At 43.1% G+C, this 23,448-nt stretch overlaps 1 protein-coding gene across 1 annotated transcript in view; it reads right to left on the reverse strand.

The window, feature by feature from the left end:
- The window catches only part of si (sucrase-isomaltase), a 33,835-nt gene that overhangs the window by 2,154 nt on the left and 8,233 nt on the right, over nucleotides 1-23,448 (reverse strand). The window contains exons 9-42 of the mRNA XM_030794448.1: nucleotides 22,830-22,955; nucleotides 21,854-21,985; nucleotides 21,495-21,611; nucleotides 20,572-20,685; nucleotides 20,292-20,376; nucleotides 20,064-20,181; nucleotides 19,505-19,676; nucleotides 16,780-16,896; nucleotides 15,780-15,934; nucleotides 15,413-15,497; nucleotides 12,560-12,616; nucleotides 11,431-11,555; nucleotides 10,634-10,722; nucleotides 10,040-10,089; nucleotides 9,700-9,873; nucleotides 9,254-9,403; nucleotides 8,808-9,011; nucleotides 8,362-8,516; nucleotides 8,010-8,178; nucleotides 7,055-7,151; nucleotides 6,666-6,778; nucleotides 6,281-6,406; nucleotides 5,906-6,037; nucleotides 5,635-5,751; nucleotides 5,469-5,531; nucleotides 5,140-5,253; nucleotides 4,669-4,759; nucleotides 3,252-3,390; nucleotides 2,852-2,985; nucleotides 2,651-2,685; nucleotides 2,320-2,436; nucleotides 777-925; nucleotides 261-345; nucleotides 77-133 (exon numbers count right to left, since the gene is read on the reverse strand). Of these exons, the coding sequence (XP_030650308.1) occupies nucleotides 77-133; nucleotides 261-345; nucleotides 777-925; nucleotides 2,320-2,436; nucleotides 2,651-2,685; nucleotides 2,852-2,985; nucleotides 3,252-3,390; nucleotides 4,669-4,759; nucleotides 5,140-5,253; nucleotides 5,469-5,531; nucleotides 5,635-5,751; nucleotides 5,906-6,037; nucleotides 6,281-6,406; nucleotides 6,666-6,778; nucleotides 7,055-7,151; nucleotides 8,010-8,178; nucleotides 8,362-8,516; nucleotides 8,808-9,011; nucleotides 9,254-9,403; nucleotides 9,700-9,873; nucleotides 10,040-10,089; nucleotides 10,634-10,722; nucleotides 11,431-11,555; nucleotides 12,560-12,616; nucleotides 15,413-15,497; nucleotides 15,780-15,934; nucleotides 16,780-16,896; nucleotides 19,505-19,676; nucleotides 20,064-20,181; nucleotides 20,292-20,376; nucleotides 20,572-20,685; nucleotides 21,495-21,611; nucleotides 21,854-21,985; nucleotides 22,830-22,955 (3,963 nt within the window). The remainder of the gene's footprint in view (nucleotides 1-76; nucleotides 134-260; nucleotides 346-776; nucleotides 926-2,319; nucleotides 2,437-2,650; nucleotides 2,686-2,851; nucleotides 2,986-3,251; nucleotides 3,391-4,668; nucleotides 4,760-5,139; nucleotides 5,254-5,468; nucleotides 5,532-5,634; nucleotides 5,752-5,905; nucleotides 6,038-6,280; nucleotides 6,407-6,665; nucleotides 6,779-7,054; nucleotides 7,152-8,009; nucleotides 8,179-8,361; nucleotides 8,517-8,807; nucleotides 9,012-9,253; nucleotides 9,404-9,699; nucleotides 9,874-10,039; nucleotides 10,090-10,633; nucleotides 10,723-11,430; nucleotides 11,556-12,559; nucleotides 12,617-15,412; nucleotides 15,498-15,779; nucleotides 15,935-16,779; nucleotides 16,897-19,504; nucleotides 19,677-20,063; nucleotides 20,182-20,291; nucleotides 20,377-20,571; nucleotides 20,686-21,494; nucleotides 21,612-21,853; nucleotides 21,986-22,829; nucleotides 22,956-23,448) is intronic.

Here is a 23,448-nt window from a genome sequence, read left to right on the forward strand (position 1 = left end):
CCCTGTTGTCTTAACCACAGTTCTTCTGTCAGCTCATGTCAACAATGACAAATATGTGAGCAGAGGTACAGCTTACCGTGTGATAATCATACCAGCGTGCATCTGGGATGTAACCTCGCACTGTAGTAACACCCTGAGAGAGAAAAGTTTGTCTCAGTTACTTCTCATTTATCTCTCATAAACAAAAAACAGAGAGACTGACACAACTATAATGTCATTAACTCCATCTGTATCACATTCAAAATGCATATGCGTCTCACCGGATCTAGAGCAGGGCTAATAAGGAGTGCAGGGCCCCAAAGAAACTGTCTGTGGATTTCCCATGTTTGTCTGTCATTCACAAACCTACCAAAGACAACATGACAAGTTAGATAGTCACAGAGAGAGAGACTGACAGAGTAAAAAATCTATTATGGTGTGTTTGGGAAGGACAGGAAAGCAGATATATAGAGAGAGAGAGGGAGATGGAGGGAGGAAGAGACAGAGTCAGGGCGACACGACTGTGGCGTGGGGCCAGATCGATGCTAGCAGCATTGCATCGTCTCAGCTAGAGAAATGTGAGAGCAGCATTTGGACACAGTGCCCCAAGTCATTCCTAAAATGCACTTGGAGTATCACAAAGGGGACAGGAGAGAAAGGCCAGGCGGGAGGATGAGAGGGTGAAAGTCAGGGGAAAGGTCACAATAAGAGAAAGACAAAAAAGAAACAAAGTTGAGAGACAGTGTGTAAGACGTAGCTGTGTTTAAAGACACTGCAAGAGGGAGAAGTGTACTCACTCATGGAGGAGGGGCCGTACCACAGTGCTCCCCTGACTGTGGGCTTCAAACAGCAGGGTGTACAGGTAGGGCAGGAGGGTGTAGCGGATATTCAACACATCACGAGATGCTTCAGCAAAGGGTTGATCCCACGCCACGGGGTCTTGTCTCTGTCACACACAAGCACAAACACACACAGACACATACATTAGTGTATCCCTGTATGCTGTAAAACTCATCTATTTGTGAGAAGAAAAAAAGGTGATAGAATAAAATGACTTGTGCCAGAGGACACAGGCCTCCTACAGACCAATAGGGGCCACACAAACAACTGTTCAACACACTGTGTACCATTTGTATATGTTTGTGTGTGTGGGGTTCTTCCGTATATGTCTCTGTGTAAATGAGTCAGTAAGCTGTTTGTGTATCATTTCAGCTCATAAGGATGGCTACACTGTCAAAAAAACAAACAAACCAAAAAAAAAACAAGCGATTTATGTTTGACTGTGTCAGAAGCAGTGTCCATTTTGAAGATTTCCTCTTGCTGCAGTCTCACGCACCTCAACAAAATGGCTGTCTAGCATAGCCATGATTAAGCTAATGGCATTAGCCGAACGACAGGGTAATGAAGGCAATGTACACCTGTGGAGCTAAACACGTGGACGTATTCAGGGACGGACAGAGAGGCTGTGGTTATACCGTAAAGCCTCACAGAAAAAAGGCTGAGACACAGACAGACCAAAGGGTATCACTGATCATGCTAACAATGAAAAAAAAAATGACCAGGCCTCTCTCTTTCTCGGCTTTGACCTTGGTGAGATTTTGAGATTGGTGCCTTGTTTAGTTGAGAAAAATAAGACAACAGTGAATGGGAGCCTATTTGTTAACATTCTCTCCCACATGTCTGATTTACACACACACGGGCACATGTGCCTGCCTGTGTGTGTGTGGGTGTGTGTGTGTTTCTGTGTGTGAAAAGTTTCAGTTACTTGGCTATTTATCACGTACTTGGCCTTTGTTTAAACATCCATTTGCGAGTCATTATTAAATGATTGAAATCAAAGGGGGGGCTATTTTGCTCACCTTGAAAATTCAATTATACCCTGTGTCTCCCACTCTCAGTGAATCCGTATTACCACCCAACAAGGAAATTTAGCCCCATGCCATCGATCCCGCCGTTCGCCCCCGGCTTATTGGATTTTTACTACAAGCTCCAAACGCTCCACAAAGGTCACATTTTAACAGAATGTCACAGTGAATACCTGACAGTCAGTGTGTCACTGCCCCCCATCCCACACACACACACAGAATATCTGACACTGACCGTCAGCCAAGCCAAGGTCTCTCTCACACACACACACACAAACACTCATGACTGCTGAATACTGCCTGTTCTCAAAGCAAGCCCTTAAGCTCTCTCATTGTTGTGGCCCAGCAAGAGGTCAGTCTGGTTTCCGTCTGGTGCTTACAATAAGACCGAGTGGTTATATGCTGCTTTTATCTGGAGGTTGAGGCTGTGTGTGTGTCTGTGTGTGTGTGTGTGTGTGTACATCTGTGTCCTCACCGGGTTGCCCAGGCCATTGTGGTTGCGTGAGTATGGGTAGAAAGCTCCCAGGTGCATCCAACGTAAACACATTTCATATTCTGCCTTGTTGAAGAAGCCACAGATATCAGCACCAGTCTACAACAAAAACAACATGGACAAGCAGACTCAATTACCGACTGCTCTGTTAGAAAAGCTCTTCAGTATTTACAAAGAAACCTCCTGTAATGGCCATAAATAGCAGTAACAGTGTAAAATAGTTGCTTCAACTGAAAACACAAGCTTGAAAAGCAATAAAGAAAGAGAAAGAAATCAATAGTAGTGTGTGCAGATAGAATGAGTGAGCACTTACATAAGAGATACCAAACAAGCTGAACTCCAACATTCCTACACAACAGCAAGAAACAAGAGTCCCTGTGTGAATTCACCTTAATAAAGCTGTTCTGCACCCCTCACTCACGCACGCACACACACACGCTGATCAAACATGCAATATTACAACCAAGCCAAGTTATCTTTATTATACATGTAATATATGGATTTTTTGTCGTACCAATGATAGACTTGTAAAGCTGGTCCCAGCTGGCATTGTTATCTCCCAGCCAGTGCCCTACCCATCTTCCACTGGACGGGTACGTGGATCGGCTCACAACAATTCCTCTCTTACCAGTTATTCTCAACAAGGCACTGTGAGAAGCACACACAGTCACACACACACAAGGCAAAAACATATTACAACAGAGTACAAAAAATGAGCGATACAAAGTCCGAACGATGACATGAAAAACTGCAGACTGGACATTATCATGCATAAAGACAGTATCTCAAAACAACTTCGAGTGGGACTAACTGTGAAATTCAGTGACGATTCATTCAGTTAAAGTAATTAAGATCCAAATGCAAAGTCCATAAAGACTAGGTGAAAACACGATGTGAATTAAACGGTCACTCACTCATAGCTTGGTTTAGCGTGCGACCAGCCGTACAGGTTGTGGACGTCGTAGTGTTTGACTGGTGTACCATCGTTCAGACGCTGTTCGGCGTTCATACACAGGGTCTTGTGTTTCAGACCCATATGCTTGGATTCCAGGGCTAGAGGAGAAAAAACGGTCTATTTCAGCTGGACGCCTAGACTCGAACGCTATTTCCACAGAATTGTGTGATTTTCATTGCAGTGTCCTACAATACTTTTTTCTCTTAAGATGTTTAGCATGGAACAGGGAAACGCACCTCCAGATAAGCTATTAACTTGCATACTAATGATGCATACATGTGCTAAATATACATTTGCAAAGTCCTCACAACTGAAACGTTAGCACTCAGTATTAACGTTAGCGTACTCATGTTGACGCAAGTTAGCACAAAGGTGCTTACACATAACTAGCGTTGGGGTGTCAACGCAACGCTCTGCATTGGCTTGACGTCCCGCTCAGTCCTGGGGGGGGGGGGGGGGGGGGGGGGGTATCCCAGAAAGCGGGTTTAATGAAAGCTCAGAGTTAGTTAGTAGTAAACCTCCTAACAGAAGAGCCATTCACCCGAGGGCTGTACTTCGAAGCAAAGTAATTGGTTTATTCAGGTAACTTCCAGTTAAATTAACGCAGAGTAAGTAGTAAAACACCTAATAGAAGAGCCCTATGGCTTTGTTTGGCTAGGGGAATGAAGCCATAGGGCTCTTCTGTTAGGAGGTTTACTATTTACTCTGAGTTAACTTCCTGGAATACCCTCCTGAACATGACAAACGTCCTAGATATGTAATCACGGAAGCGCTATTTTAAAAAGTAGATATCGGGAGAAAGGCAAAGACAGAAGTGGCTCTTCTACCTTGTTTTACAATCTTTCTCTGCAAATAAATAACAAAACACTAAAACGGAGTATGCCGGGTATGTAACTATAAATTATTACAGCCGAATCTACAAATCTGGCCCCATTTCGATGCTAACTTTGCATGCATCGTTTTGTTGTTGTTGTTTTGTTAGTTTGTTTTTAGGGAGGTCGGGGTACCACTGCGAAGTGGTGTTATACAACTTTTAAAAGCCAGACACACAGCATAATCTCCAGTCCTCTATTTTGAGTTTAACTGGATCTTTAAATTCAGTGTTTATATTTCGCGCTGGCCATTTTTCTAGTACGTCACTCTTTAAAATCACTGGTTGCCCACGGAAAGGTCAGCGGCAAACAGTGTTGAAGTTCAACCAATTTGAACTTTAAGTGGAGCGTTGCAACATCTGGTTTGGATTGTACGTTGAGGTCAGAACTGAGGCATAGGAAAACAATGGCAAAGCGAGCGTTGGGAGATTTTGACACTTGTCATGTGTAAGCGCCTCCAGTGTATTAACTTAAACATATTAGTGTACTAGCACTAACACTTACGTGGCATGTATGGAGGGAAGTCGTATTTGTTTTCGCCTCGGCAAACTCCTCCAACAGTACCATGCACAAAGCTCGCAGGTTCATTCATGTCCTTAAGATAGAGGATGACAACAAATTTAATAAGCGTCCAAATGAGTTATAGCCCACAAGACTGTCAATGCAAGTGATGAATGGCCTTTTCTCAGCTAAAATACATCGGGATAAGGATGGCTAAAATCAGTTTAGCTTAAAATAAAACAAATATGCCCTTACAGTTTAACATTTAACAGTCAAGTTAGAAATTAAAATACAAAGTTCTTTACCCCATACAGCAAGCGGTTTGATATGATTAGCTGTGTGAAGCAGGTAAACAAAGTACATGTGTACTGACTGTTACAGTTCAGTGGTAGTAGTCCTCTTGTTAGTGTAGCATCTAACTGTTTTGCACAACGGTAATTACTTTGAAGCTGAAATAATTTCTGGACCACTTACAATCCACAAGCCGTCATACTTCACAATGTTGTAGAAGGCCAACAGTTCCTCATACCACCATTCGGATGTTTTGTTATAGAGGAAATCGGGGAATGCCGTATGAGCCCTGTACAGCTGTGAGGGAGAGAAACATTAGCATCATCCACACAGAGTCCTTTATGAACTCTTCAGTAATTCAGGGCCTGGGTACAGCCACAGAAATACAGGACGAGGACTGGAGAGGGAACATGTCTACATGTTTACTTATTATGTAAACTAAGTATAAACAGTTCAATAGAAACTGTGATAATACTAGCGTATGGTTTGCGAAGGAAGTCAGGGATGTGTACCTCCACTTGGGTGTCCCAGTCCAAAGAGTCATCAACTATGACATTTGGATAGTCAGGCCAGACCTGGCAAACAAAGGGATCATGTTGTGTGAATGTCTACTTTGTAAATATGTGTTGAACGTCCACCTTAAATCACATTAGTAATTCACACTTTCTTGGTTCATACCTTCCCCCAGACAATGTCACCGCCAAGTGCTTCAGGCCATTTGATGAAGACGTCTTGAGTAACTCCATTAGTGAAGGGACGGTATGGTTGAGTCTCATTGCCTGACATAGCTGGATCCTGAGAGACCAGAACAAACTTTAGGATATATTTAAAGCCCCTTCATTTTCTGTCATTATAATAAACTAATGAAGAATTGACCTTCCGTCTGATATTCTTCAGCATCTTCAACGAAGCATGCACTGTTTCTTTGAAAACATTCATGTAACGTTACCGTAATGAACATGAAACGCATGCCCTCTGCCTGCAGCCTGTCAACCAGCGCTGGGAGACCAGCAAAGTTCTCCATGTCCAGTTTAAAGGCCAGCTGTCTCTCCATGTAGTCAATGTCGGCGTACTGCACATCCTGCAGGAATGTTGAAGAAGAGGCGTTACTCTCTATTACTCTAATTTTAAATTGGTCTTACCAATGAACCACAGTTGAAATTGTTGACAAATTGGGTCAAATATTTTTTCCCCCCATGCTCTAAGTAAAATACCATTTAATATGGTTACAGAGTATTTGGACAATGTAAGCCAGTTAATGTAACTGCACTCAGAACCACCGCTACCCTCAGAGCCTGTTCGAGGGGAAGGTGGGGTTACTTACATAGGGAATACCTGCTGCCCTCATATCATGGTAAAGATCTGATATCTCTTGATCGTTAACATATCCATAGCGACAGAGTTGGAATCCAAGGGACCAGTAGGCTGGGAGAACGGGGCGGCCAATCAGCTGTCATGATAAAAAGCAAAGACAAAAAAAGTCTGTATGTTGAAGTGTATGAGTAAACATTGTATTTGTTGATAAGTTCCGCATCTATCTACCTGGATGGCTTAAAATAAATATGTATGAGTTGGGAGTTTGTGTATGTATGGTTTAGATGGTGTACACTGAGTGCAATGAGGCAGAACGATCCCAGCTGCTGAAATTCATTAAGTCGAGGACAATGCCATCTCTTGCGTATGTACACGCAGTGTGCAGAGCTACTCACGTCAGTGTACTCCTGCACCACCTGCTCTGGAGTGGGTCCTAACATCATATAGAAGTCCAGGATTCCTCCAAGTGTGCGGTAGGTCAGGGCAGGTGTGGGCTGGACGGTCACATCTATGTTTAATGAAAACACAAAACTTTCATTCACACTGTGTGTGTGTGTGTGTGTGTGTGTGTGTGTGGGGGGGGGGGGGGGGGGGGTTGTATACATCTCACGCCAGTTTAAGGTTTGATTTGTTTATTATTTTTTGGCCTGTGTTACATAGTCTGCCTAATTGCTGTGTGACTGTGAGTTTGTGTGTGTAGTCGAAAGAGTTAATGTGAGTAAATTTGCATATGTGAGTCTGTTAGGGATTGAAAGAGAAAATGTGTGTGAGTGTGTATTCTCACCCATAGCATTACTATTCAACAGAAGGACAGCGTGAGCATGGTTGCTGCTCTCCAAGCCCATGTAGAAGGGATGTACACCATAGCAGTTCAGTTTATACTGATGAACAAAAAAAAGAGGGTCTTTATGCTTTAGGCCTTCGTAAAACAAGGTTTGACTTAACTGATTAAATAGGTATTTCATCAGCTAAGTCTGCAGTATCATGAATCTTGAGTCATTACGCCGAAGTCAAGGCATGAAGAAGCAGCTCAACACTGTACGACAGTGACCTCAAACAGAGATAGGGTCATGCACACAAACACGGTCAAAGAGACTACTGGATGAGTCTCTCTCCTTAACAAAGGTCCAAATGGATTAGACACTAGTCTTCACCATTTTCTAAGATGTGATTCATCAAATTCATCTTGACTCGACTGTTTAGCAGAAGAAAAGGAGCACAAGGGCAGAAGGCATGTTATTGGAGAGCTGACCTGAATCCATTCTTTTCCATTGTTTTTTCCTGGCAGAGGCAAAATAGCCTCCGCCTCCACATTCAGGCCTCATGGCCTTGTCATATGTATATTTATTTATTTATTTAATCACCCCCCCCCCCCCTTTTGTATTTGTATTATGTCCTTCTTTGCAAGTTGTTCTGCAATCTACTCCTCAGTCTCTGTTTTCTCAGTGAGGTTTGTGAGGGAGAAGACTGAGTTTTCTCAGATGGACGTAGTGTATATTGTAGATTGTCCCATACAGAAAGGTAAATGAGTCCCAATGTTAAACTCCACAGTAAAAGGAAAGAAAAGATATGTGAGGCAGGGCAGAAACTGAACAGAGCATGTTAATCAGACTGCTGGCAGCACCTGGTAGTTGTTTTTATAGTTAGCAGTGTGTTAATATGTTCACATTAACATATGAATGAATCAGAGGCATGGTGTGGGGTTTTTCTTTTCTTTTTTTTGCCGCTCACACACTCACCCCAGGAGGCTGGTCCTTGGTGAACATGCCCCAGGTATGCCAGTTCATTTCGTGTTTAAAGGAAGTGTGTTCTGTCTCGCCAAAGCCATAGATATACTCAGTGGGGAGACGCGTGGAGATTTGGATAAACATGTCAGAGAAGGTGAATCCGGGGAGAACAGAGTCCCATCTGGACCAATAAAGAAATAGGGATTTTACTTTTATGAGCTATTTCAGAAATGTGCAGTGAGAAAAAAAACAGAGAAATACCAGTGAGTCTGTTGAACAAGAATACGTTTACAAAACACAATCCATTTTCACCAGTGATCACCAACATTGACTCTCTATGGCGACAACACTGTTTATGACTTACATGACAGTCTTTGTCTCTTTCCTGATAATCCTGATGCCAAACGGGTTCTGGCTGACTTCCACTGTGTACATTCTCTTGGCTGCATCTGACTCTAGAGTGGGTGGCAGGTTGAGAGGAACAGGGACTTCATAGCGACTGCTGAGTGGGTCGTAGACCTGAAACAGGTTGTTGAGGGTTAAAGCCATTCAGATTTTACCACTGAATTAACAAACAGCAGACAGTGACCAAATTAGTAATTATACAGTGTCGTAAAATGGTAGCAATGGATGGGTGTAATAAATTAGCTGAAGCAACTGTAGTTAAATTTGACTAGATTGAAGATTTGCAAATTTTTTTGCTCACTGACTTCTGCAAAGTTTCCAGTTCATTCTTAGTTGATTGACTCTGCTGAATTATGACATTGGACCAATCAAAATGCTGCTTTACACTGTGTGTTTGCTTGGTACCTTAAATCTCAGGCTATGTCCAGTGAGGTAGCTGATCTCCACACGGAGCCTGTTGATGTTAGGGGAGCCTGGCCGTTCAAAACTGTACTTCGTGTTTCTGTTGATGTCGAACTGCCAGCCTGTTGCTGTTTCTGACACCCCAGATGCTGTGTAACCGTAGTCAGTGGGGAAGTAACACCAAGGCACTCCAGCCACATTCGATGTCTAGAGACAACAAGGGCATGTATCATTATGATATTCTCATTCAATCCATGACTCGCACATGCTGTAAGCAGTGCTGTGTATCAGAATTTAAAACAATCACAGTTAATAAGCATTAGGAAGTACATAAGATCACACGTTTGAAGTTTTATTTTGAGACACTGAAACAGTGACTCCAGAAAGACAAAACCAACTGCTGACGTATGCGGGAGGTCAAATGTGACTGGTGTGACCTCTAGGCCTACCTGCCAGTTGCAGCCCCTCGCCCGACATTTAGTCTCGTCGCTGTTCTCCTCAGGGTGGCAGTCAATGCGCTCAAAGTCTGCGATGACTGTGTCCCAGCTGACTTTGTAGTCCTTCCCCAGCTCCAGCCCCAGGCCTTTCAGGTGCAGTACCTACCACAGCACCAAAGCAACGCAAGCAAAACAGGGTTTGTTCAGACTGTAGCACTGAACCTAGTAAACTGCTGCAGCTTTGGGCGAAACCAGAGATGACACATAATTGGCTTATTAATTGTACATTGGGTTGGTGAATGAGACAAAAAAATTCTTGCGATTTTCATCTTTGCTCATTTCTTAGACATCTCTGTTCACATTTATCAGCTACATATGATCAATCTATCGGTAGCACAAACGCACTGATCTGCTGCTGTTTGCCTGGTTTTCTTGTCACACTGTGAGGAAGACCTCACCTTCTTTGTGGCATCATACATGATGTTTGAGGCTGGTACTGAAGTGATCGTCTCGCCTTGAGTGATGGACACAGAGCCTGGTTGGGCCTCAACTCCAAGAACAGTAATGTCCTCAAACTTCAGGTTGTTGGGGTCAGTGTAGCCGTTTTGTGTTACTGTCATGGTCAGTATTCCCTGAGAAAAAAAAAAGTTTCAAAGGAACTCTTTATAAAACACACACACACAGATGGCGACAGTGACATGATGCTGAAAAGCACTGAAGTTGCATTTCGATTAAAAGAAAAAGGTAAAAATGAGAATAAGGTTTGCATAAAGTAAAAATGAGGCTGGTGGTACATACAAGCAGCACTTTAAACTGGTAATGGATGAATTTTCCAGACTCAACTGTGCCTAAGAGAAAAAGGAAGACACACCACGCTCAGATGAGACAAAAAAGGGAGAGAAAGGCAGACTACATTCGGCTGGGTTCACAGTGCGCTCTCAAACAATCCATACCTCTCTCCCTTCATTCAGTGTTTACAGGAAAGCGCATACAAGCAAAGGGGAAGCCATTAAGATATTATCAGTATCTTTCAGCAATACAATCGTCCCCCAGTCTAGACTACCTGGCTGCACAGGTACTTTATACAATATTGACCATCTACCCATCTGTAAGCAAATAACTTTACAGCTGAATTTGACAAACCAAGGAAAGGCAGATTGCCAGCTATAAAGATATAAAACACAATAACCTTGGACTTTTTACTCTAAACATCATCTGAGTGCCGTGATTCACTCACATGACTGATATGACAGTGATAAGACCATAATTCTGTGCATACACACACACACACACATACACAAAGGCACATACACACCAACAAAGTTTCTCTCTTTAAGAGTGAAGAAAAAAAAAGATTTTTTAGTCAAAAGGAAACGCCTCCCCAAAAAATACCTCGCGAGTCTCCATCATCCCAGAATAGCTCGCCTGACGCCTCGTTCCTGTCATCGAGAGCAATGATCAGACCCATGGGATTACGCCGACTGGAGGAACACACACACACACACAGAGCACAGAGATACACATTCAGCAAACATACAACTTCAAGAGAACAGAGTAAAGATGGGAAAAGGTAAACTACTGGCTTTGAAGTTCAGATGGAATTCTTTTTTTTTTTTTTTTTTTTAATAACATAAGGTACACACAGGCAAATTAGCATGAATTTTAAATCTGCTTCTCATACCCCTCCATCTTTGTGTGTGTGTGTGTGTGTGTGTGAGAAGTGTATGTTCTGTTTTGACTATAGATCAACCCAGAAACATGTCTGTTACTTTTATGTGTATTTTTAAACCCGAGGGGTCTTGATGACTTACTCTGATGGTGTTTATAACTGGGATGAGACCTTTATGTTGACCCTGTAAGAGGACTTTCACGTTTCCTCTGCACATTTGAAATTCACTGTGAGTTTACACTCACATTAGTAATGCTAAGGATTTCCTCCCCCCTAGCCAGACAACTAAAGGATTAGTGAGAGCTGGGGAGGCACTGGCTCACCAACACTTGTGATGCACTAACCCCCCAAAACCTCACACCCAATCCCCTTACCCAACCCTATCCAGCAAATGAACTAAAGGCAGTGTAAATTCACTGCCATTTTTCAAATACAGCTTTTCTGAGTTTACTGTAAAGTGGGTGTGGTTGCCACAGCCGTGGGTGTGTTCATAAAGAGGAGTGGAGGTGGGCGTAGCTACCTGAATGTGGTGGTAACTGCAGGTCTTTGGGTTGGCAGGATGGCTCCACCCCTGATGTGCAAACCAAGTTTGTCAGCTGGAAGGTACATGTTCACATGCTGCTTACGCTCAGAAATCTCCATCTCCTGATTGGTTCAAAAGAAAAAGAAAAAAAAAAAAAAAATATATATATATATAGAGAGAGAGAGAGAGAGAGAGATGGATATAGATATAGATATGTATGTATGTATACACTGTATATATCAAAATGCTCTCAGGCTTGAAGGTCTCTAGTTAGCCTTCTGTAGTCTGTCCTATGTATCCTCCCTTGCTATGCATTGTCCATAATCCGTAGAGACCTACTCTCTATGATTCTCAGATTTCAGATCTAAAAACCCCCGAGCCCAGTTAATTCCAATGTCTCTGAGGGCCATCTCTGGCGCAATTTACTCTCTTTCGTGCTGTCTCTCTTTCTCTCCTCAAAGATGCTTCATTGGCAAGACCATAGACAGTTAGGATTTCTCTCAAACACCCCTCCTGCCTGCCCTCTTCCCCTCTCTTTGTCTCTCTCTCAAAAAACACCACGGATTTATAGTACTTCATAGTTTCAATCTCTCTCTCTCTCTCTCCTTCAGACCAATCATCTGTCCATTGATCACATATCACACACACACACATACACAATGGGACAATGACCACTGGAGAGCTACTGCGACAGCAAAGTTTTCCAAAATGTGCCCAGGAGTAAAAGCTTTCCTTTACTGTTCTCTGTTCTGAGATTACTCAGAATCTGAGATTAGCCAGGACTGGCTCTTTAGTGGAATATGTGTGTGAACAGGTTATATATTTGTCAAACTCAGTTGAAGTGCCCTCATGTCTTAACAACACAGCTCGAAGGTCTCTAAATTCAATCCGATTGTTTTGTGAGTTTGCGATGAGCTGATCTCAAATAATCTTTTCCCCAGTCACTGAATGTTAGTCATTTGTTGACTGTGAATGGAGATGAATTTGAAAACGAGGACCTCTCATTCTCTTTGACTTTAATGGCCGTCAAATTCATTTAGCTCTAATGTCAATCAAACAGGCAGGTTGCGCCGACAGACTGATTCAGAGGAAGACCCTGGTGACACAGGGAGATGAGGAAACTTACCGATTCATATTCGTACCACCTGGCATCTGGGATATAGGCTTGCACATGCTCTGTACCCTGAGAGAAAGACAAAAGCAAATATCAGACGTGGTCAGAGGGACAGAGGAATGAACGCATGCTTCTTCAACTGAGAGAGCCATGGACTTTATGCAGAACAGTATGGAATATGCTATGACGGGAAATAGGGTGCAGAATAAGCTAGAAAAATAAGGACAGTGTAGGAGATGTTTAAATGCCATTTTCTCGCATGGATCAGTCCCATACCCACTCCTTTCTACACAGCCACTAACCACAGGCTCCAGAGTCTCTAAAGGGAGTGAGTGATAAGTTGCTCATTACTGGGTACATGAACAGGGGTAGAAATTAGACCAAAAATGATTTACTGCTATTTATGAACAGAAAAAAACATAAATATGTCAAATGAACATAAATATATGAACAGTAAAATAGATAGATAGGCACACACGTCTTTAAACTGTTCCACAAAAATAAATTTCATTTTTGACAATTTATTAATCCTAGCCGTCTCACACATCAAGCCCTTCAGATGGCCGTGCTGTAAGGATCGGTAACGAAGAGGCCGTGCTGTGAGGATCTTTAACGAAGAGGCGGTGCTGTAAGGATCGGTAACGAAGAGGCGGTGCCGTAAGGATCGGTAACGAAGAGGCGGTGCTGTAAGGATCGGTAACGAAGAGGCCGTGCTGTAAGGATCGGTAACGAAGAGGCGGTACTGTAAGGATCTTTAACGAAGAGGCGGTGCTGTAAGGATCGGTAACGAAGAGGCCGTGCTGTAAGGATCTTTAACGAAGAGGCGGTGCTGTAAGGATCGGTAACGAAGAGGCCGTGCTGTAAGGATCGGTAACGAAGAGGCGGTGCTGTAAGGATCGGTAACGAAGAGGCGGTGCTGTAAGGATCGGTAACGAAGAGGCCATGTTGTAAGGATCGGTAACGAAGAGGCGGTGCTGTAAGGATCGGTAACAAAGAGGTGATCTTTGATGTGCTCCCTGGCTCTGTGACTCTAATTATAACCAGGAGACATTAAGGAAGGAAAGATCTGGAAATGAAGAAAGACAGGAAAGAAAGCCATCTATTCTTTCGAGAGAGATGGGTAAAATGTTCTGTCCTCCACTTTGTGATGCTGTCAGTCACCCTCTCCTCCTTCCTGTCATGTTCAACCCCTGTAGGCATGTCTTCTACCCATCTGACAGATGCACGTTAAAGAAGAGAAGAAGAAAGCTGGAGAAAGGAGAGAGTAATGTTGAGAGGATGTAGGCGCTCTTTAAATATCTGTTCTTCTTCCTCTTATAAATGACTGTGTAATGGGTGTATTTGTGCAGAGTTGTGGTAAAGGGGAAAGCAGGAGTGCATTTACCGAGATGGAGTGGCTGAATTGGCTGTGACTGATTTTAGCTGAGCATTGCACAGATATGAGACAGTGATTCTAACAGAGCTGCCAGTCTAGACGTCTCTGGAGAAGACCTGGGACAGTACACCTCACTTAAAATGCACATCAGTTCGCAGCTTTGTCATCTTCAAACTATACACTAATCCTTCCAATTGCTGGCCAAAATAAGTAAACAAACAGACAAACAAACAAAGAAATAAAAATGCCAAAACATCAGTTGGCACCAGTAAAACCATTTCCAAGTTCTAAAGGAAAAGCTATTTATTTCAGATGGTTCCACCCAAACTGTCACTGGACATCAATAGAGAGAATGAGATTCTCTTTTTTTCCTGCATGAGAAAACAGCCCATTTTCTTGTCATTCACTGGTGCCATGAGACTTTGGCACAGACTAGCTGATTGAACAGCAGCTTGATTTCAGTCTGACACTAAAGTTTTCAGCTTTGTGTTTTCTGCTGCACTGTTTTGTCAGATATTTAAAACTGTATTAAAACTTCATAATTTTTTTTTTTTTTTTGTACTTTCATATGTCAAATGTAAAACATCAGGCGTTTCAAAGATCTTTTCAGGCTACTGCACTGCTGTCCAACATAAGACCTCCCTCTTTCTCTGGTATAACTGAGACTATAGATATGTATGCAGACACTGAAGAAAACAAAAAGAGAGAAGAGGGGTGGATGGAGGGGGGCACAGAGGCAGAAATGACTATAGATGTCCCCAGTCCTGCTGAGATCAAAGTTCAGCTCAGAGCTCATCTGAAAAGTTAAACTGTCATTAAAGCTTTGACCAAAAAACAAAAAAAAAGCACGAAAAAAAAGAGAAAAGAAAAAAACAAAACAAAAAAAAACCCATATCTACCCAGTATATTGGCTGGAAGCTTTAAGGTTTCAGAAGGTGACAAAAATCTGCTTGGACCTCTCTCTCTCTCTGTCTGTCTCCCCCCTCCCACCCCTTTCTGTATACATATTTCATATTTAAACTTTCCAAAACAGGGCATTGAGTGAACTTTTGCAGATGACAGATCTAAATCTAAGTGATCTATTTCAGTGTAGCGGAAACATGCGAGAGGCCATGTAAAATTGGCAATTAATCACCTACTTTAACATGACCGCAATCTTACTTTACTTTTCATTTCTTCCTAATGAGGTCAGTGCTCTCATTAGGCAGAGAAGAAAAGAGAGAGGAAATGAAAGAGGAGAAAAAAGGAAGCCACAAATGCTTGTCCCTAGAGAGGTCACGACAGATTCAGAGGAAACACCACATAGCAAGGTCACACTCCACCCCTGAGTTCTCATTGGCCAATGACTGGTCACACTCCACCCTTGAGTCCCTATTGACCAATGACTGGTCTGTATGCACGTGGGTGTACATGTGTGCAGTAGATACATAAGTTTCTGTGTGTGTGTGTGTGTGTGTGTGTGTGTGTGTGTGTGTGTGTGTGTGACTTACAGGGTCCAGGATAGGAGTAATGAGCAGGTGGCGTCCCCACAGGAACTGTCGGTCCACAGTGTAGGTAAAAGGATCAGAATAGAACCTGCCCAACACAAAACAACATCAATAGTACACTCACACACACACACACACACACACACACACACCCCTTTCCACCTGGACCCTGCTGCCTGGAAGCAGCCGTTACATCCTAGAAAACGTCTGAAACCATCTCATTCCTGTCTGTAGTACTGTAAGTTCTTCTGATTAGGAGAAGGCCATTTTCCTCTTAGCAGATCACAGGTCAAACTACATTAGAGCAGACACTCTCAGACTAATGAAAGGACACAGTGCAGGGGACACTGGGAGGGGAGATGTTACTTACTCGTGCATCATGGGCCGCACCACGGTCTCACCACTGACATGAGCCTTGTAGAAAAGGGTGTAGAGGTACGGCAGCAGTGTGTAGCGGATGTTCAGATACTTAATTGAGCTCTTCATCAGCAGGGAATCTTTACCATATATTGCTGGGTCTTGAGGCTGGAGAGAGAGAGAGAGAGAGAGAGAGAGAGAGAGAGAGAGAAAGGGGGGGGGGGGTAGAGGTTTGAAGAGAAAGTAGGAGGTTAAATAAATAAAATAGATTAAACAGATAGATAAAACCAGGCCCATGTTAAAGAGTATGCCAGAAATCTGGCGAGTGAGTCTGCGGTGCGGGGACTCAGGCAGATGGTATAGACTCATCAGTGGCCCTGAGCGCCCAGAGCAGTGCCAGTCAGTGGGCACACAGTAGACTGATTCCTCTCTCACTAAAGATCAGCACTCATTCATCCAATTTAGTCTGCAATACCTCTGCAACACACACACACACATACACACAGCATACTGCATTCTCTTTAATACTACACTCAGATTTGGTGATGGGACTACAGCAGCTTGGGGGTGAGCACTTAAAGTGAAAGCCTCCCTTCAGCACTGCTCTCACTTTTGACTTCAAATGACAAAAGCCTGAAAAAATATGGAAAGAAACTGAAAAATTTGGCAATATTCATACAATCATGTAAACTACAAGAGACTACGGAGAGTCTGAAATCAAAGGATTGGCAGACTGAAAAGAAAAATGTCAAAAAGCTCTCTTGAAATTTCCTCGACCAAATAAATTCCCCTAGCCATGTTTCATTCTGGGTTTGAAACTGGACTTAAATTAAATTTCAAATTTTACTGTTCGAGAACATCCACGTTGGATATTAATCATATCCTTTATCACCAATGACTATCACCAGTGGCTGGCCAGGCCTTGTTTTTACCAAGTGTGGCTGGCCAGGCCTTGTTTTTACAAAGTGTGGCTGGCCAGTTTGTGGAGGTTTTATGCCAAAAGGAAGACGCACTTTGTAATTCTCAGCGTTGTGGTTTCGGCTGAAGGGGTAGAACGCTCCAACCTGCATCCAGCGTCTGCATAGCTCCTCTGGACTGTCATCAAAGAAACCACAAATGTCTGCCCCAATCTGTCAACAAACAAATAAACAAACAGACAAACAAAATCTGAAATATGAGAGGTGAAGAGGTGAAATATCATTTAGGAAAGGAAAATTTAACAAGTGTATTATATACAACTATTACATAACTGCCCCCATTCACCCTGACATTTTTCAGTGCTCTTTTGGCTCCAAACCTAAACAAAACATTCATAAAGACTGTAGGGTTCATGTCTTTACACTCACAGTAAAGGTTTTTTGTGTTGTGAATATGTAATGATGAAAAACACATTACTGAAATATATATCAGAGCCTGCTCTTCAACACCGTCCATCAGAGGGCCCTACAAAAACACCACTGTATTTCTGCTCTTCAGCACCGTCCATCAGAGGGCCCTACAAAAACACCACCGTGTTTCTACTCTTCAACACCGTCCATCAGAGGGCCCTACTAAAACACCACCGTGTTTCTACTCTTCAACACCGTCCATCAGAGGGCCCTACAAAAACACCACCGTATTTCTGCTCTTCAACACCGTCCATCAGAGGACCCTAAAAAAACACCACCGTGTTTCTACTCTTCAACACCGTCCATCAGAGGGCCCTACAAAAACACCACCGTGTTTCTGCTCTTCAACACCGTCCATCAGAGGGCCCTACAAAAACACCACCGTGTTTCTACTCTTCAACACCGTCCATCAGAGGGCCCTACTAAAACACCACCGTGTTTCTACTCTTCAACACCGTCCATCAGAGGGCCCTACAAAAACACCACCATATTTCTACTCTTCAACACCGTCCATCAGAGGACCCTAAAAAACACACTTCTACTCTTCAACACCGTCCATCAGAGGGCCCTACTAAAACACCACTGTATTTCTACTCTTCAACACCGTCCATCAGAGGGCCCTACAAAAACACCACCGCATTTCTGCTCTTCAACACCGTCCATCAGAGGGCCCTACAAAAACACCACCGTGTTTCTACTCTTCAACACCGTCCATCAGAGGGCCCTACTAAAACACCACCGTATTTCTGCTCTTCAACACCGTCCATCAGAGGGCCCTACAAAAACACCACCATATTTCTACTCTTCAACACCGTCCATCAGAGGACCCTAAAAAAACACCACCGTGTTTCTACTCTTCAACACCGTCCATCAGAGGGCCCTACAAAAACACCACCGCATTTCTGCTCTTCAACACCGTCCATCAGAGGGCCCTACAAAAACACCACCGTGTTTCTACTCTTCAACACCGTCCATCAGAGGGCCCTACTAAAACACCACCGTGTTTCTACTCTTCAACACCGTCCATCAGAGGGCCCTACAAAAACACCACCATATTTCTACTCTTCAACACCGTCCATCAGAGGACCCTAAAAAAACACCACCGTGTTTCTACTCTTCAACACCGTCCATCAGAGGGCCCTACAAAAACACCACCGTGTTTCTACTCTTCAACACCGTCCATCAGAGGGCCCTACAAAAACACCACCGTATTTCTACTCTTCAACACCGTCCATCAGAGGGCCCTACAAAAACACCACTGTATTTCTGCTCCTCAACACCGTCCATCAGAGGGCCCTACAAAAACTCCACCATGTTTCTGCTCTTCAACACCATCCATCAGAGGGCCCTACAAAAACACCACCGTATTTCTGCTCTTCAACACCGTCCATCAGAGGGCCCTACAAAAACACCACCATGTTTCTGCTCTTCAACACCGTCCATCAGAGGACCCTACAAAAACACCACCGTATTTCTGCTCTTCAACACCGTCCATCAGAGGGCCCTACAAAAACACCACTGTATTTCTACTCTTCAACACCATCCATCAGAGGGCCCTACAAAAACTCCACCGTATTTCTGCTCTTCAACACCGTCCATCAGAGGGCCCTACAAAAACACCACTGTACCACACTATCTGTTCAGGTCTCATTTTGAGAAACAAAAGGTTGCAAAATGTGAAGCGTGTGCCTAAGCGCTGGCCTTCCAGTCATGGTTTTGTTCATCCTGGCCCAGTTGTTCAGTTAAGCACCTTGTCAGAAGTGCTTATTCAATTCCTCCATCTCTATCAATACTACTCAGTCAACTCAACAAGTACACCTCCTTTTTCCTTCAATTTGAAAACCTTTCATATTTCTTCAGCTATGCTTTCAAAGAGGGATCAAAACACCTGCCATCAGTTGGCAAAATGAGGAAGAAGTGGTTGAATTAGTACACTCTCTTTTTCTTATTTATGATAGCACTTCACAGAAAAAAAAATCCATTCATGTTTCCCTTTCACACTTCTCCCTTTTGTCTCAGAAAAGAGCATCTATGTGGTGGTTGGTTAAGGCAAAGAGGAGAAACATGTTCCCTGAAGAGGAAGGACTCTACTCCTGCCATCCTCAGGGCCCAACCAGAGATAGGGGTGGGGGTGGGGGTGTCAGAATCCTCTGAGATGACGGCGCAGTGCTAAATTGTGAGGGAGTTTGACTCATTGGAAGGTCATATTAGACAGTGTGTGTGATTTGGTGGTGAGCAGACACAGTAACTGGACACAGTGAAAGTGAGTGGCAGTCAGAGTCTCTTAATGCACATCACTCTGGAGTTATCATTTAAGCCTATACATGTAGTGAAAGAGGGAAGTGCTTACGTAAGGAACGCCAAAGAGGCTGAACTCCAGCATGCCAGGGATGGCCCATTTGATGTCGTTCCAGTTGGCACCATTGTCACCCAGCCAGTGGCCTGAGTACTTGCCCACACCAGGGAAAGAGGATCGGGTCAGCATAAGAGAACGGTTCGTCCCATACACTTGCTTTACAGCCCTGAGATGGAGGAAAAGAGAAAAAGAGAGAGAGGGAGAAGCAGAAATCAATGAAGCTGAAATTACATAATGAGTAAGACAAGCTGTTTTGCTAGAAACAAAACTGAGGAGAAAAGATGGGGTCAGTCACAATTAATCAGTAATCTCTACTGCCCGGAGTGAGTCTAGTCAAAAGGGGGCGGGTGTGGGGGGGGGCAGACCTCCCCTTGGTGAGCAGATGAGTCTACACTGTCCCTGCATGCTCCCTTTCACAGAAATCCCTCTATATATACCACCAAATACATAGCTAACCATCAAACTTTCTGTTACAGGGCAAGCTGTGGAGCCACCACTGCTGTTGTTATTGAAGTGAAAGAGTGGGGGAGAGAGAGAGAGTGTGAGTGCTTACTCCTCAGTGGCCAGAACCATAGAGTATCCATACAGACTGTGTACATCATAATGGTTTCCCCAGTGCTGTTTGAAATCCATACACAGAGTCTTACTGTACATCAGGCCATCAAGGATTCCTAAACAGAGAGATTGAGAGAACACAAGGAAAAGAGTTATTTACAGATAAATAAAGAAATAAATCATAAAACATGTCTGTGAATTAGTCATGTGAAAACTATAGACTGACTTGGTGTGTATGGAGGGTAGTTGAGGGGGCCATCAGTGCACCCATTTTTGGATCCTTTCACAAAACTGGCAACTTCGTTCATGTCCTTTGAAATGGCACACACATTGTACAATGAATGAGCTGCACTGTCTGAGTTGTAATGGCTAAAGAAAGATAGTTTAACAGTTTGGCAATGGTTAAAGAAAGATAGTTTAATAGTTTGGTAATGGTTAAACAAAGTAGTTTAATAGTTTGGTGATGGTTAAACAAAGATAGCTTAACAGTTTTGCACTCTACTTACGATCCAGATGGCATCATGTTTCAGAAGGTTATGGAGTTTCACATTTTCATCAACCCACCAATCAATGCAAGCCTTACTGGTGAAGTCAGGGAATACTGTCTCCCCGGGCCACACCTGCATACAAAACACGGGAGAGAGGTGAAATCAGAGAGCAGCAGAGCAGAAGACAGGTGAGAGAACGCTGTTTGTGTCTCAGGGTTTCATCTCCGTCCTTCTGTTAAACTTCAGTGTTTATGGAACTCAGCTTGTACACACAATCACGCAAAGTCTATAAAATGATTTGTGTCCCCAGAGGAAGGATTTATAGACCAAGAGAGAAACACCTTTTAGGCAGATATGTAAGTCCTTCAAGGTCAGAGTTAATTGATTATATACAACACTTTTCATCTCTTTGTCTCCCCAAACAAATGCAGATGCAAACGAACAAGCAAGCATGCACACACACACACACACACACACACACACACACACACACAGCATTACTCATTCTGATTCATTGTGTGTTTAATTAGAGTTCAGGGTTGTGTTGCTGAAGCTAGACTAATGTAGCGACACAGAGAGCATGCCTCAGAAGGCCCAACTTGGTTCTGCAAAAACTGACTTCAGTACCATCACAAAAGCATGTGTCCTTGCATGTTCTCAATGTCACAATGTTAACAAACTCAACTCTTTTTTTTTTTTTTCCAGTTCTGCTACTCTATCTGCTCTGCATTCGTTTTCAGCTTTAAGCTGCAAAGAGCATGCGGAATAGTATTTCAAGCAGAATATAATTTTGACAACATATCTGTGATTTGTAAACTGGAAAGTTTAAGGTTCTGACACTGGCGTTGGAAAAGAACTGGAGAAACCAGTGATGATATCTCCATGTGTCTCTCAAAAGTATCCTTGTTACAAAAAAAAAAAAAATGTTGGGAAGTGTTCACCTCTCCAAGCACGGGAGTCTTGCCGTCTGCCTCTGTGATCCATGCATTGGCCTGGGAGCCTGTGTCATATGCCTCATAAGGGCCGTTGATTCTCTTACTGGTGGCCACAGCAGGATCCTAACACAAAGCAAACATATCACTGAATCAGCAACTTCTTCACCTCTCACTCACTGTCTTCTCATGAACGTTTGGAATGTTTTCTCTGGGGAACAGGATTACGTCCCTTTGCGTGGTGAGTGTCGGCTTTGGTTTACAGTGCAGTATGAGTGCTGATGAGTGCAGTTTTGGTTTATAGTTTCCGTGTGATTTGTGGCACTACATATCTGATACATTGTGCATACAGGGTCCCAGTGACTTACAAGAATCAAAATATACTTCATTCCCTTGTTATGCAGGTAGTCAGCAAACTGGGGCAGATCCTTAAATTTAACCATATCATAAGTGAAGATTTTCTTGTCCTCCATGTAGTCAATATCTGTGTACTGGATGTCCTGTAAATGAAAGGAGAGAGAGAGAGAGAGAGAGAGAAATGTGTTTGTTTAGTCAAGGTTCCTAAATGAAGCTTGCTGTATAGGTGTACAGTTTTGTGGGCGACTTCTGAAACAGTTCAGTGTTGGGTTTCATTTGTAAACATTGACTGTAATGTCTTAGCCATACAAGCATAACACTGCCAAGGTTTGTTTGGTAACTCTAATCATCTGGAAGTATATTAGCTAGAACATGCTGTTGTCCTTATCATATCAAAGCACATAAGATTAATGGGGTGGGGGTGGGGGTTGGGTGTTAGCCTCCCCCCACTATCCTCATAGTACAGATGCTGCCCCCCTCAACAAAACTTTTTTTTTCTTCCATCTGCAGGTCCATTTTGAATGTAGCCATGTACTCACTCACTGAAGTGGAATGCATTTTCCATAGCAGTTTACCCAGTTTGCTTGTTGTTATAAAACAAATCATTGTTTATCTTGTTTAGATGAACTCCATTAAGGTCTAGTCCAGTCTGTCCCATCTCTATCTATCTAACAAGTTCTGTCTGTGTGTCTTTATTCTGATCCAGCTCCACCAAGTCCAGAATCAGATCAAACTGAGCGTGCTCACTGCGCATCTAAAAATACCCCATGAATGGTCACAGGATTCATGTCATATTTTTAATATTTAAATAAATATCCACTCTGTGTGTATATGTGTGTGTATGTGTTTCTCCTCTGGGGTGAAGAAACAACTCTGTTGTGTCTACACTGTTGTAAAAAGTGCTCTGATTGGAGTGAGAAAACTCTGGGGCGTTTTGAAATGTTGGCCCTCTCTTTCTGCAAATTGCCTGGATGTGTTCAGACTCACAAAAGGCAGTCCAGCCTCCACATTCCTCTCCACCGTCCTCTTGACTTCATCCAGACTTCCGTAATTCCAGCGACTCAGCTGGAAGCCCAGGGACCAGTAGGCAGGGATAACAGGTCTACCAATAAGCTATACAGAGAAAGAGCACATGCACACAGTCACATCGATGTCAGGAGCACCCAAACACTGCTACAGATGGCTCAGAAAGAAAGCTCAGCAAATAGCTGAATACAAGCAGGAATGACCATGGTAAGAAACGGTGTAGGAGCAAATAAAGGTTAGGAATCATGTTTTTCACCTGTAGTGGAATGTGAGGTGACTGGTAATGATTTCATTATTCAAAATATGTCCAGACTCTTTAGTTAAAGTGTCTGCGCCTTACAACAGTAAAAAATCTCTGTTTATCTCATTCACTCAGTCACTTTCTCATTCACCCATTTACTCTCTCAGTCACTCTCTCATTCACTTTCTCATTTACTCTCTCATTTGCTCTCTCATTCACTCATTTACTCTTTCATTTACTCTCTCATTTACTCTCTCATTCACTCTCTCATTTACTCATTCTCTCACTCATTCACTCTTTCATTTACTCTCTCGTTCACTCATTTACTCTCTCATTCAC

The sequence above is a fragment of the Chanos chanos genome, chromosome 2, assembly GCF_902362185.1.
Source record: "Chanos chanos chromosome 2, fChaCha1.1, whole genome shotgun sequence".
Taxonomy (NCBI): domain Eukaryota; kingdom Metazoa; phylum Chordata; class Actinopteri; order Gonorynchiformes; family Chanidae; genus Chanos; species Chanos chanos.